At 43.3% G+C, this 14,037-nt stretch overlaps 1 protein-coding gene across 13 annotated transcripts in view; it reads left to right on the forward strand.

Annotated features, from left to right (window-relative positions):
* SERGEF (secretion regulating guanine nucleotide exchange factor) overlaps nt 1–14,037 on the forward strand; it is a 218,441-nt gene that overhangs the window by 171,911 nt on the left and 32,493 nt on the right. The window contains exon 12 of one of the 13 annotated variants that reach the window (XM_049712854.1): nt 7,056–7,541. The exons of 8 other annotated variants lie outside the window; for them this stretch is intronic. In XM_049712854.1, the coding sequence (XP_049568811.1) occupies nt 7,056–7,252 (197 nt within the window). In that variant the 3' untranslated portion in view covers nt 7,253–7,541. Of the gene's footprint in view, nt 1–134; nt 470–7,055; nt 7,542–14,037 lie in introns of those variants that run through there. 4 more of the 13 variants (XM_049712856.1, XM_049712862.1, XM_049712852.1 and 1 more) reach the window with 4 other exon arrangements.

A 14,037-nucleotide genomic window follows, 5' to 3' on the forward strand; every position in this document is an offset into this window, starting at 1 on the left:
CCATTGGTTCCATTTGTAAACTACCCCAAAGTGGACAGGGAGGGAAATAAATCCAAAATAAATGCACCAAACACCTTCAATATTTTCTAAGTTAACCCTCTTTGTAATTTTTTTTTTTGGTCCCTCTTGCCTAGAGGACCTGGTCCTTTTCCAGAGCCTGGCCTTCCAGGTCGTGAGTCCTCAGCAATGTTATCCATCTACCAGCCAGCACTCTGGCTTTGTGGTTTTACGCATGGGACACTGGAGCTGCCATCATCGTCTGAGCGTCTCCGGTTTTAGGTTTCCTGCCAGGCCCTGTGAAGGTGATGTGCATGTGACTTGCCTCCCATCCCATGACTCTAGGTTTAGAACCAAAGCCCTGAGATGACCTCCAGCAGACACCGAGCTCCTGACTTCTGACCTGAGGAAGGCCCTGGGCCAAGACCACCTGCCTCAGAACCTGGGAGCATGAAAATGCAGATTCCTGGGCTCCCCTTTACACCTACTGAATCGGAATTTCAGAGTGGGGGCCAGGAATCTGTATTTTGGACAAGTGTCCCAAGTGATTTTTATGTACCTTAAAGATTGAGACTCTGCCTTAGGTCACTTAATTATTTTTCTGGGCATCAGTTTCCTTGTTTGAAAATGGGGAAATTATGTACTCAGTTTACTGTGAAAAAAGAAAAGCACTTGGGGAAAAATGCTAAAAGTTTTACATATATTTATAAAACTAATATATATGTATGTAAAATTATTACATGTATTACTAAGTTTACAATCTTGGGACCAAGAAAGTTTGAAACATTTCTCAGACTGAAATACACTAAAAACTGGTAAAAGGTCTGAGTGCTCCCACCTGGAGCATGTCTGCTTACCAAGCAAGAGAATATATGAATGAATACTTCCAGGAGAGAGAAAACCTGAAGCAAGGTCGTTAAGCTTTCTCTTCGATATCCTCCACCTCATGCGTTCAGTCAGCATTATTCACTGCGTACCTAATATGTGTCAGGGCACTGTGCCAGGCTGAGTATAGAGATAAATAAGACATGGTCCCTGACCTCGAGGGGTTGGAGATCAATATGGAAATGAATGTTCAATACGATGTGATAAACACTGGCTCCAGGATGGGTAGAGGGGTGGGTATTACTGCTCTGGCGACAAGAGCAGGAACCAGCTGTCAGGGAAGGTGTCACCAGCGAGGTGACCCTAAAGCTCTGTCTTGAACACAGGTACAGTTGTTCCAAGGAGAGCCCCTTTCATAGTCCTTGTCACTCACTGGCTGCCTTGTTTCATTCCATCAAATTCTCTCATCAGTTTCCTCCCCTCCTCCCCCATCAAAGCAGTCTCAGGGACCCAGTTTTTTCCATCTTCACTGTACGAAAGCCTGCTTTCACTCTAAGTCAATTCTTAGGTTTAGTCATAAACACTGGGGTTTAAAACAATGCTTTTTTTTTTGGAGAGCGTGCAGTTTACATTGTTACTGCCAAATGTTACCCCCAAACAAAGCTCTATTGGAGATTTGTTTGTTTCTGTTTGTCTTTTAAAAAAAAATTTATTTATTTGATTGCACCGGGTCTTAGTTGTGGCAGGCAGGCTCCTTAGTTGCAGCACACAGGCTCCTTAATTGCAGCATGTGAACACTAAGTTGTGGCATGCATGTGAGATCTAGTTCCCTGACCAGGGATCAAACCCAGGGCCCCTGTATTGGGAGTGCAGAGTCTTATCCACTGCACCACCAGGGAAGTCCCTGTTTGTTTGCCTTTTACATCAGCTAGTTGATAGGAGAGGTGTTGTGCTTGGTTGGTTAGTTGTTTTTTTGGGGGAAGAGGATTGGTGACAAGTGGTTTTCCCCAGCCCTTGTTATTTTACATAAATTATTACTATTTTGCTTATCTGTAAAGAATTAAGGATTAATACATAGTCGAAGTTGAGTTGTATAATGGCCTTCTTAGTGTTTTAAGGTAGAACAACAATAGGTAGGGAATCAGACCCTAAACTGAGATAGCCCTTCAAAATTTATAAAGTGTCCTGACCAGGCATGTCCTTCCTACTCCAAAGGTGATCCCCAAGTTCTCAACCTCGACCTTGGCCCGCTCTGAGTAGAAATGCAGAACCTCAAACAAACTCATGTTTGCCAGGGGGTAAGGGTGGGGAGGGACAAATTGGGAGATTGGGATTGACATGTACACACTACTATATATAAAACAGGTAATTGATAAGGACCTATGTATAGCACAGGGAACTCTACTCAATACTCTGTAATGGCCTATATGGGAAAGGAATCTAAACAAGAGTGGATATATGTATAACCAATTCACTTTGCTGTACACCTGAAACTAACACAACATTGTAAATCAACTATACTCCAATAAAAACTAAAAAAAAAAAAAAACCAAAGGAAAGAAATGCAGAACCTCAGGCCCTACCTGAGGTCTGCTGAGTCAGAATCTGTATTTTAACAGGATTCCCTGGCAACTCATATGTACATTAAAGTTTGAAAGATACTCTGAAGTTAGTGAGTTATCCCCATTTATTGATTAAGACACTAATGTCCAGACAGATTAAGGAACTTGCCCAAGATCACGTAACAAGTATAGGATTATCCTGGTTTATTACATAATAAGCCAGGATTCAAGCCCTGGTCTCTCCAATTCCAAATTCAGCATCTGTCCACTGTACAGCTGGGCTTCTTTGTACCATATTAATTAAGAACACTTCTTGAGTAGTTCATGACCAATGAAGAGGGGAAACAATGATAATTTTTCAAGGTACAAGTGTGTCTTCTTGAGAGCTGCAGGAGACAAGGAGAGTCAGAGAGCTCACACACTGAGCTTTAACTTTATGCCAGGCATGTAGCCTTGTCTCCACTTTACAGATGGTGAGACTCTTTAGCATTTTACTGAGATACCAACCTGTAGGGACTCAGGAAGGGAGGGTTGAAAGTGGTATTTAAAGGTCTGGTACTAGGACTTCCTGGATCAGAGGACAAGGAATCAGAGAGGTTGTGAACCTTTTTTTTTTCATACTTGAAGTAAGATGCTCTTCCTGTACGAGGCCAGCTTCTTCCTTGACTGATCAGGTTTGGTGGCTGCTTACTCCCTCCAAAATCAGGAATTCAGGAATTCAACCTTTGGCCACTTGGAGCTCCTCTTGATTTATGATCAGCTCTGTCTCGTAGTGTGAAAGTGGTTTTCCCAAAGAGGGAAAAAATAGCTTAAAAGAAGGCCTTGAAGAATCAAGATGACAAAATGTATCATTTATAAGAGCCTAAAATAAGTGCCGGATCCTCCACTCAAAGTGAGCAGGCGACAGCCAAGCACTGTGTGGAGTGGAGCCCAGCCGACTCCAACTAGATCCATGTGGCAGGCCGCTCAGCCACAGCTCTGCTCAGGATGCCAAGAATCCTTCTCAGGAGGTGACCCCCTGCCAACATGGGGCAGCCCGTGTAGCTCGTACAGATGCGTCCCACCTTACAAGTAAGTACAGTAGGATCAGTGAAACAAGGTAATTCTTGAAGGAGAATGTGGGAAATGCAGCAAGAGTCTGTGGATTGGTGGGAACACACACACATCTATAAGATTATTTTGAGTTCCCAACTTAATAACTCAAGGATACAGGTATGTGTTGGGAGCAGGGAGGACAGGAGTAGATGCAGGGTGTCTCAACACTCCTCCACTGGCTCCTGGGTCTGTAACGGAGCATGTAGCTGCTGATGGCACTGGCCATGCAGAGTAGGTCCTGCTGCATCCAGGTAATAGCCACTTCTTGTGGCATAACAGGTCTTCTTTTTATTCAAGGCTTGGCTCATCATTCTTGAAGAACTTAAAACAATTTCTGTTTTCTTTTAAGAGAATGTTTACAAACATCTCTCCTACAAAAGTCTCTCCTGCTTTTTGAAAGAAACTCAGGGTCAGCAAGTCTACATTTTGTCCAGTGGGGAAGAGGCAGAGTCAGTGTCCAGGGGCCTCAGATCAATAGCCAGCATTATAGAAAACCCATTTCCCTTGACTCTACCATAATACCTTTGTTAACTGGGTGCGTGTGATACTGACTTATACCTGAGGACCATTTCCCAAGTCCATTTGTCCATAGAAAGGAAGATTCAGTGACAGGAGGAAGGTCACTGAAAAATAGAAGGGATGCCAAGAGACTTCTGAAGACACCCCAGGCTGTCATGAGACTGTGCTCCAGCTTCAGAGTGATGACAAGTCTGCTCTTCCCAGTAGAACAGTAGTCTGGGATTTAAACAGAGGTTGTAGCCTTCAGAACCCTCTCACCTGTCTCTTATCTGTCCTCTGTTTCATCCTTTTCCTTCCTCTTACTCTTCGAAATTTCTCTCCTGGGCTATGGTGACTACACTGTGGGGGAGAAGTGCTTTCAGTAGCTTTTGCTGTATTTGGAGCTTGCTGTGTGTTCTCTGTTGACCGATGGCCTCCTCCCCAGCCATGGGAGCTTGTTGTGGTCCATGGGGCCGATGCAGCTCGTGGCAGCATCAACTAGTATTGCCTTAGGTTCTAATCTCAAAGGTCTTCCAGTTTCCTCTCATCAGAATGGTTATCCCTGGAGTGTAGGGTACCTATCAGTAGGCTCAGGTTTACCTATATGCCCTGACAGTGCATGGAGCCTTCAAGAAAATGGATGTCTGACCTTCCTACCCCCCACACCCCAATTCAGAATAATAAAATCTTAAGACTAAAAGAAATCTCAGCATTTTAATATCCAAGTATCTATTCAATATTTGAATGAGGCAGCATGGTATAGAAGCATGGTATATGGAACTGGTTGGGTTCAAATCTCATCTCTACCACTTTCTAGCTGTGTGATCCTGGGCTGGTCACCTGATCCCTCTAAGCAAGAAATGCCTTGTAGAGCCAACCTGGAGAATAAAGGATGATATAGCTGAAGTGCCTACATATATGATGTGCTTGATAAGTAGTGGATAATATTATCATTATCCTGAAAACCAGGGGCTTTCAAAAACTTTTGCCTGCAGAATACCTGAGTTCTTTCAGGTGCTTTCCATCATATATGGTTTTTAGACCCCCTACCACTCTGGTTACTTTAGTAGTAGTATTATTACTATTACTATTTTTATTGTGGTAAAATATACCTAATAAAATTTACCATTTTAAGTGTACAGTTCAGTGGCATTAAGTAGATTCACCTTGTTTTGGAACCATCACCTCCATCCATCTCCAGGACTTTTTCATCTTCCCAAACTGAAACTCTGTACCCATTAAACAATAACCCCATTCCCCCCATCCTCCCAGCCTGGTCACTTTCTTTTAATAGCATGCTCCAAGTTCTTCAGTGTCTTTCTTCATACCATAAATGGGGCTTGGAAAGAGCCTTTTGGTAAGGGCTTCATTTTTTTTTTTTAATTTATTTTTATTTTTGGCTGCCTTGGGTCTTTGTTGCTGCGCGCAGGCTTTTCTCTAGTTGCGGCGAGCGGGGGCTACTCTTCATTGCGGTTCGCGGGCTTCTCACTGGGTGGCTTCTCTTGTTGCAGAGCACGGGCTCTAGGTGCATGGGCTTCAGTAGTTGCAGCACGCAGGCTCAGTATTTGTGGCTCATGGGCTCTAGAGCACAGGCTCAGTAGTTGCGGCGCACGGGCTTAGTTGCTCCGCGGCATGTGGGATCTTCCCAGACCAGGGCTTGAACCCGTGTCCCCTGCACTGGCAGGCGGATTCTTAACCACTGCGCCACCAGGGAAGTCCCTGTAAGGGCTTCTTTGAGTTTGCAAACTCCCACTGGGGAGCCCAAGAGTTAAAGCTCTGTGTCAGTTGCAGCAAACTTTGGGGATTACAGATAGTTACAAAATGGATGTCAATACAGCTGCTTTGCATGGAATGGATCTGCAAAACTCCTTCCAAGGACTGGTACACTCCTTCCAAAAATATCCAAGGATGTGGTTTGGCACAGCTTTAGGGAAAAACCAACAGTTTTTTAATTCTTCGGTAGCATGTACCTCATGGTGAAAATTAAATGAGCTCATTCATGTCGAGTGTATAATACAGTGCCTGGCACAGATAAGGCCTTTATATGTAGGCTGTTGTTACTATGATTGAACTGTGGCAGAGTTATTATGTATGTTTTTGTATTTAATCCCCACGGTGAGTAGATATCAGCTTCATTTTACGTGAGGAAACGAAGGCTCTAAGCTGTTAACACCCCTGAAATTACAGAGCTAGTGAGTAACAGAGCTGGGATTCAAACCCATACTCTTTCTCTTGTAAGATGCCACCTGTTGTGATATACCAAGAAGGAAACTCTATGGGTGGGTGAGTCATATTGACTTCATTCTTGGTATTTCATCTTTCCATCTACCCTGGCCTTTTTATGAGGCCCTATCTTCTTGCTATTTCTTCTTCTTAAAATCATACACCTAATGTCCAAGCCTCAGAGCTTTCTGGATTTACCAACCCCTGTTCTCTGCACCGTCTGAAAGTGATCACTCATGGTCTTCAGTAAGGTCTCTGCTCTAGAATAGGAAACTGAAACCATGTATGTAAACCATGGAACTCTCTGGCTTTATTGGATGAGTGTCTAAGAGCTAATGCATTGTTCATGGAATTTAGAGCAGTCATTAGGGTTTTGGTCAGGAAATAGTACTTTCCAGGACATTCAAGTCACCTGGCTGGAATTTGGTCAGGAAAGAAAACACACCTGACTTCCATGAATGACTAGGATTCATTCTCCTTTCAGAAAACAGGACCAAGACACTCTGTACTTTGTGGTGGCTCCTAGGAAGCTCAAAGCCAACTTGAATGCTTGAGTCACACACAGCACGTACATAAATTCCCAGAGCTGGCATGTCTGATCCTCCTCCTTTTCATGGTTTTGAATCTCCACTTCTGTTTTTACTCACTATATTATAGGAATTCCCTTTGGAAAGAGATGGGCTTAGGGTAAGTAAATCAGTAAAGACTATAAGTGCATAGAAGTCAAGGACCGTGTTTGGTTATGGCAGTGTCCCCAGCACATAGCCTAGTGTCTGGAAAGATGTTAATGAATCAGCATTCAAAAATGACCTTTTTTTTTTTTTTATTTTTTTTTTTTTTTTTTGCTGTACGCAGGCCTCTCACTGTTGTGGCCTCTCCCACTGCAGAGCACAGGCTCCGGACGCACAGGCTCAGCAGCTATGGCTCACGGGCCCAGCCGCTCCGCGGCATGTGGGATCTTCCCAGACCAGGGCACAAACCCGTGTCCCCTGCATCGGCAGGTGGACTCTCAACCACTGCGCCACCAGGGAAACCCCAAAATGACCTTTTAAAGGGTGGTGTCTTTGGTACTTTCCTGTGGACTCTCAGCTTACAAGGTCATCAAGGTGGAAGCTTTAGAAAATGTTCCTTAGACTTTGGAGGTCTATCAGTAAGGAATTTTGTGTGCTTTATAGCAACGGACACCAGAAATAATAATGGCTTAAAAAAAAGAGAAGTCAGTTTTCTCTCACTATTATGAGCTAAATTGTGTCTGCCCAAGATTCATAGGTTAAAGCCCTTACCCCCAATCTGACTGTATTTAGAGATAGGGCCTAAAAGGAGATAACAAAGATTGAGTCATAAGGCTGGAGTCTTAATCTGATAGGGCTGGTGTCCTTATAGAAGAGGAAGAGACACCAGAGATCACTCTCCCTTCATGTGGGCACAGAGGAAAGGCCATCTGCAAGCCAGGAAGACAGGCCTCACCAGAAACCAACCTGATCTTTTTTTGGCCGCACTGCACGGCTTGCAGGATCTTAGTTACTGGACCAGGGATTGAACCGAGGCCACAGCAGTGAAAGCCCAGAATCCTAACCACTAGGCCACCAGGTAACTCCCTAACCCTGATCTTGATCTTGGACTTCTATCCTCCAGGACTGTGAGAAAATCAATTTCTGTTCTTTAAGCCATCCAGTCTGTGCTATTTTGTTATGGCAGCCCAGGGAGCCTAACACACTCACATATGAGAAGTCTGGTGATATTCAGCCCAGGGCTGGTGTAGTAGCTCTATGGGTAGCACGGATTATTTCCAGTAATCTCCATCTCTCTATTTTACTCTCCTTAGCATAGGCTTTCATCATCAAGGTTTTCTCATGGTTCAAGATGGCTGCTAGAGTTCTAGCTGCCACATCCACATTCAGGCATGAAACACATAGAAGGGAAAATGACAAAAAGAGGACCTGCTAAGACACTTTTCCTGAAGTGGTGCCCAGCCATGTCTGCTTGCAACCCACTGACCAGAACCTAGTTACATGGCCACACCTAACCTAATGAAGTCTGGGAAATTAGTCTTTTAGCCGGGCACATGGCTGCCCTGAATAAAATTTGGAGAGAATGAGTCTTGAGTAGATAACCAGTAGTCTATGCCTAAGAAACATGAGTACTTTGGGAAACGAGGAAGCTGGAAATGAGATTCTCACTAACAAGAACAGTCCCACTTCTCAGAGCCTGTGAGCTCCCACCTGGATCTAAATCCCTGCTCTCCCATACAGAAGAATTCCAAATCATTTATGCAGAGGCTCCCCGCTTTAGGAGCGGGTACTTAACTTCCCATTCCCTGAGTTGGGCTCTGCTCAGTAACATGCTTCCAAAGACTGGACCATGGAAGGGGAGTGGTGGAAAGGAGGGAAACTACAGTGAAGAAACCTGGCAAACGTTACCTTGGCTGGGTGATAGAGGTTAACATCATCAGTGATAAATCGTGTTGATATTTTATGTACCTTCGATATGATGTGATGAGAAGGGCACTTCATCTCTGTGGTCTTCCTCCCCAAAACCTATAATCCCAGCCTAACCATGAGTAAAACATCAGAAAAAGCCAAATTGAAGGGCATCCTACAAACTACCTGACTAGTACTTTTCAAAATTGTCAAGATCATCAAAAACAAGGAAAGCAAGAGGAACTATAACAGACCAGAGGAGCTTAATGAGACATGACAGCTAAATGTAATGTGGTATCCGTATCCTGGAGCAGAAAAAGGACATTAGGGAAAAACTTGTGAAATCTAAACAGAGTGTAGCATTTAGCTGATAGTAATGTATCAATGCTCGTCCCTTAGTTATGACAAACATACTGTAGTGATGTAAGATGTTAACATCTTAGGGGCAACCGGGGGGAGGGGTATTCGTAAACTACCTGTTTTTTCAACTTTTCTGTAAATCTAACACTCTTCTAAAATTAAAAGGTTCTTGAAGTAAATCCCTGCTTTCCTGCTCACTCATTGTATGACTTGGGCAAGTCACTTCACCCTACTGGGCTCAGTTCCTCAACTGTGCAATGGGGTGACAGCGCCTTCACTGCAGGATTGAGAAAAGGCTTCAGTAAGACAATGTGTGACGGTGCTTTGGAGACAGTGTCCCCACCTTGTGGCTCAGCATACCGCGTCCCCTCCTGCCTCTGCAGTTCCACACAGGGGTGTCTTCCAGAGGTTTCCTCAGAGGCCACTGCTGCTGTGGCACCCAGCAGGGCCCAGCCCTCACCCGACTGGACTTCCTCTATAGCCACAATTCTCTGCAGGAAACTTCTCCCTCACCTCTCTTGACAGGTTGCTCTGAGGGACTAAGACTGCATTTTTATTTTCATATTTCACTTCATTTTTCCCCCCTTGAATTTAGTTTTTCTCTTCAGGAATCAGCATATGACTCAAACTGCCAGTTCTAAATTTAGTTTTGCCTGTGATACGCAGAATGCATTTAGTGCTGCCTAGGATATGTATTTGGAAATAATGGTTTTATTTACCACATCCCGTAATTCTGACTGCCTGCTGGGTTCTTTCAGGAAAGAGTTTGTCATCTCCTTTCCTCCTAATGATGAAATGTTGCCGACTCAGGTCCCAGAGGCCCAGCCCAGGCCAGACGCTGGTGACTTGAGTCTCGGTTTATTTAAACAATATCCTCCCCAGGATTCTGCAGTCATGGGTTCTCTCCAAGCCTTCTGTTTAGAGGTAGTTTGGAAACAAGGTCTAGAAAGGGCTCATGGGCTCTTTGGAGGCTGGAAGCTTATCTCTGGGCTCTAGGCTGGTAAGATTTGCCCCTTTTTTCAGAGTTGCCCCTTTAGTGCTGGAATGGATGGGAGGGGAGGAAGTTCCACATATATGGAGCATGTGTCCTGGATTTTGGGTGCTGAGGATATAGAAGTAAATCACAGACAGCTCCTGCCCTCTGAGAACTGCAATTCATTCATTTATTCAAAAAATGCAAAAAGCATCTACCATGGACCTGACACCATGCTAATAATTAGGGTTATAACAGTGACCAAATCAAAGTTTCACTCCCCTGAAGCTTGCTTTCTCATGTGCATAGTCTGTATGGCTCTGACATAAAGCAGGAGACGAGGGATGATATGTGATGTTAGGGAGATAGGCAATGTGTATTCGTTTACCAGGGCTGCAGTAATGAAGTACCATGGTCTGAATGGCTTACAACAACAGAAATGTATTCTCTCACAGGTCTAGAGGCCAGAAGTCTGAAAACAAGGTGTTGGCAGGGCCAGGCTCTGTTTGGAGACTTTAGGAAAGAATCCTCCTTTGCCTCTTCAGTCTTCTAGTGGCTCCAGGCATCCCTTGTCTTGTGGATGCAGATTTCAGTCTCTGCCTCCTTCTTCACACGGCCTTCTCTGTGTGCCTATGTCTCCTCATCTGTCCCTTACAAGGACACTTGTCTTTGAATTTAGGGCCCACCTGGGTAATCCAGGATGATCTCCCCTCAGGGTCCTTAATCTAGGTACATCTGCAAAGACTCTAGGGAAAAATGCATTCTTTGCTTCCTCCAGCTTCTGGTGGCTGTTGGCTGTTGGCATTCCCTGACTTCACTCCAGTCTCTGTCTCCATGGTCACATTGTTCCCTCCCCTTCTCTCTGTGTGTCAAACCTCCCTTTGCCTTTCTCTTAAAAGGACACTTGCGATGGCACTTAGGGCCCATGCCCGTAATCTAGGACAATCTTCTCATCTCAAAATCCTTAACTTAATCACACCTGTAAAGACTCTTTTTCCAAATAAAGTCACATTCAGGGGTTCTGGGGGTTAAGATGTGGACGTATCTTTTGGAGGGCCACTGTTCATCCCACCACACAGTCCAAGAGTGTAAGGTCTGTGTATATTCACCCTGTGGGGTAGATTTTATTCTCATTTTCCACACGAGGACACTAAGGCTCAGAGAAATTAAGTGATTTACCCAAGGTCATTCACAAAGGAAGTAGCAGAGCCAGGGATGGAAACCTGGAGTTGTCTGACATTGAAGCACATTCCTTTCCTCCCATGGCCTCCTGACCAGCCAGAAGTTTTGAGAAATCTCTCCTTTGGTTTCAAACACAAATGGCCATTAGGAAGACCACACCTAGCTTTACCAGACCTTAAGATCTAGTGGGACAAAAGCCCAGTATCAGATGGCTTCATAGGCGAATTCTATCAAACATTTAGAGAAAAGCTAGCACCTATCCTTCTCAAACTCTTCCAAAATATAGCAGAGGGAGGAACACTCCAAACTCATTCTACGAGGCCACCATCACCCTGATAACAAAACCAGACAAAGATGTCACAAAGAAAGAAAACTACAGGCCAATATCACTGATGAACGTAGATGCAAAAATCCTCAACAAAATACTAGCAAACAGAATACAACAGCACATTAAAAGGATCATACACCATGATCAAGTGGGGTTTATTCCAGGAATGCAAGGATTCTTCAATATACGCAAATCAATCAACGTGATACACCATATTAACAAATTGAAGGAGAAAAACCATATGATCATCTCAATAGATGCAGAGAAAGCTTTCGACAAAATTCAACATCCATTTATGATAAAAACTCTGCAGAAAGTAGGCATAGAGGGAACTTTCCTCAACATAATAAAGGCCATATATGACAAACCCACAGCCAACATCGTACTCAATGGTGAAAAACTGAAACCATTTCCACTAAGATCAGGAACAAGACAAGGTTGCCCACTCTCACTGCTCTTATTCAACATAGTTTTGGAAGTTTTAGCCACAGCAATCAGAGAAGAAAAAGAAATAAAAGGAATCCAGATCGGAAAAGAAGTAAAGCTGTCACTCTTTGCAGATGACATGATACTATACATAGGGAATCCTAAAGATGCTACCAGAAAACTACTAGAGCTAATCAATGAATTTGGTAAAGTAGCAGGATACAAAATTAATGCACAGAAATCTCTGGCATTCCTATACACTAAGGATGAAAAATCTGAAAGTGAAATTAAGAAAACACTCCCATTTACCATTGCAAGAAAAAGAATAAAATATCTAGGAATAAACCTACCTAAGGAGACAAAAGACCTGAATGCAGAAAATTATAAGACACTGATGAAAGAAATTAAAGATGATACAAATAGATGGAGAGATATACCATGTTCTTGGATTGGAAGAATCAACATTGTGAAAATGACTCTACTACCCAAAGCGATCTACAGATTCAATGCAATCCCTATCAAACTACCACTGGCATTTTTCACAGAACTAGAACAAAAAATTTCACAGTTTGTATGGAAACACAAAAGACCCCAAATAGCTAAAGCAATCTTGAGAACGAAAAATGGAGCTGGAGGAATCAGGTTCCCTGACTTCAGACTATACTACAAAGCTACAGTAATCAAGACAGTATGGTACTGGCACAAAAACAGAAATATACATCAATGGAACAGGATAGAAAGCCCAGAGAGAAACCCATGCTGCACATATGGTCACCTTATCTTTGATAAAGGAGGCAAGAATGTACAGTGGAGAAAAGACAGCCTCTTCAATAAGTGGTGCTGGGAAAACTGGACAGGTACATGTAAAAGTATGAGATTAGAACACTCCCTAACACCATACACAAAAATAAGCTCAAAATGGATTAAAGACCTAAATGTAAAGCCAGAAACTGTCAAACTCTTAGAGGAAAACATAGGCAGAACACTCTATGACATAAATCACAGCAAGATCCTTTTTGACCCACCTCCTAGAGAAATGGAAATAAAAACAAAAATAAACAAATGGGACCTAATGAAACTTCAAAGCTTTTGCACAGCAAAGGAAACCATAAACAAGACCAAAAGACAACCCTCAGAATGGGAGAAAATATTTTCAAATGAAGCAACTGACAAAGGATTAATTTCCAAAATTTACAAGCAGCTCATGCAGCTCAATATCAAAAAAACAACCCAATCCAAAAATGGGCAGAAGACCTAAAGAGACATTTCTCCAAAGAAGATATACAGATTGCCAACAGACACATGAAAGAATGCTCAGCACCATTAATCATTAGAGAAATGCAAATCAAAACTACAATGAGATATCATCTCACACCAGTCAGAATGGCCATCATCAAAAAATCTAGAAACAATAAATGCTGGAGAGGGTGTGGAGAAAAGGGAACCCTCTTGCACTGCTGGTGGGAATGTTAATTGATACAGCCACTATGGAGAACAGTATGGAGGTTCCTTTAAAAACTACAAATAGAACTACCATACGACCCAGCAATCCCACTACTGGGCATATACCCTGAGAAAACCATAATTCAAAAAGAGTCATGTACCAAAATGTTCATTGCAGCTCTATTTACAATAGCCGGGAGATGGAAGCAACCTAAGTGTCCATCATCAGATGAATGGATAAAGAAGATGTGGCACATATATACAATGGAATATTACTCAGCCATAAAAGGAAACAAAATTGAGTTATTTGTAGTGAGGTGGATGGACCTAGAGTCTGTCATACAGAGTGAAGTAAGTCAGAAAGAGAAAAACAAATACCGTATGCTAACACATATATATGGAATCTAAGAAAAAAAAAAAAGGTCATGAAGAACCTAGGGCTGAGGCGGGAATGGAGACGCAGACCTACTAGAGAATGGACTTGAGGCTGTGGGGAGGGGGAAGGGTAGGCTGTGACAAAGTGAGAGAGTGGCATGGACATACATACACTACCAAACGTAGAATAGATAGCTAGTGGGAAGCAGCCGCATAGCACAGGGAGATCAGCTCGGTGCTTTGTGACCACCTAGAGGTGTGGGATAGGGAGGGTGGGAGGGAGGGAGACGCAAGAGGGAAGAGATGTGGGAACATGTGTATATGTATAAC

This window comes from Orcinus orca, chromosome 8, assembly GCF_937001465.1.
Source record: "Orcinus orca chromosome 8, mOrcOrc1.1, whole genome shotgun sequence".
NCBI classification, from domain to species: Eukaryota; Metazoa; Chordata; class Mammalia; order Artiodactyla; family Delphinidae; genus Orcinus; species Orcinus orca.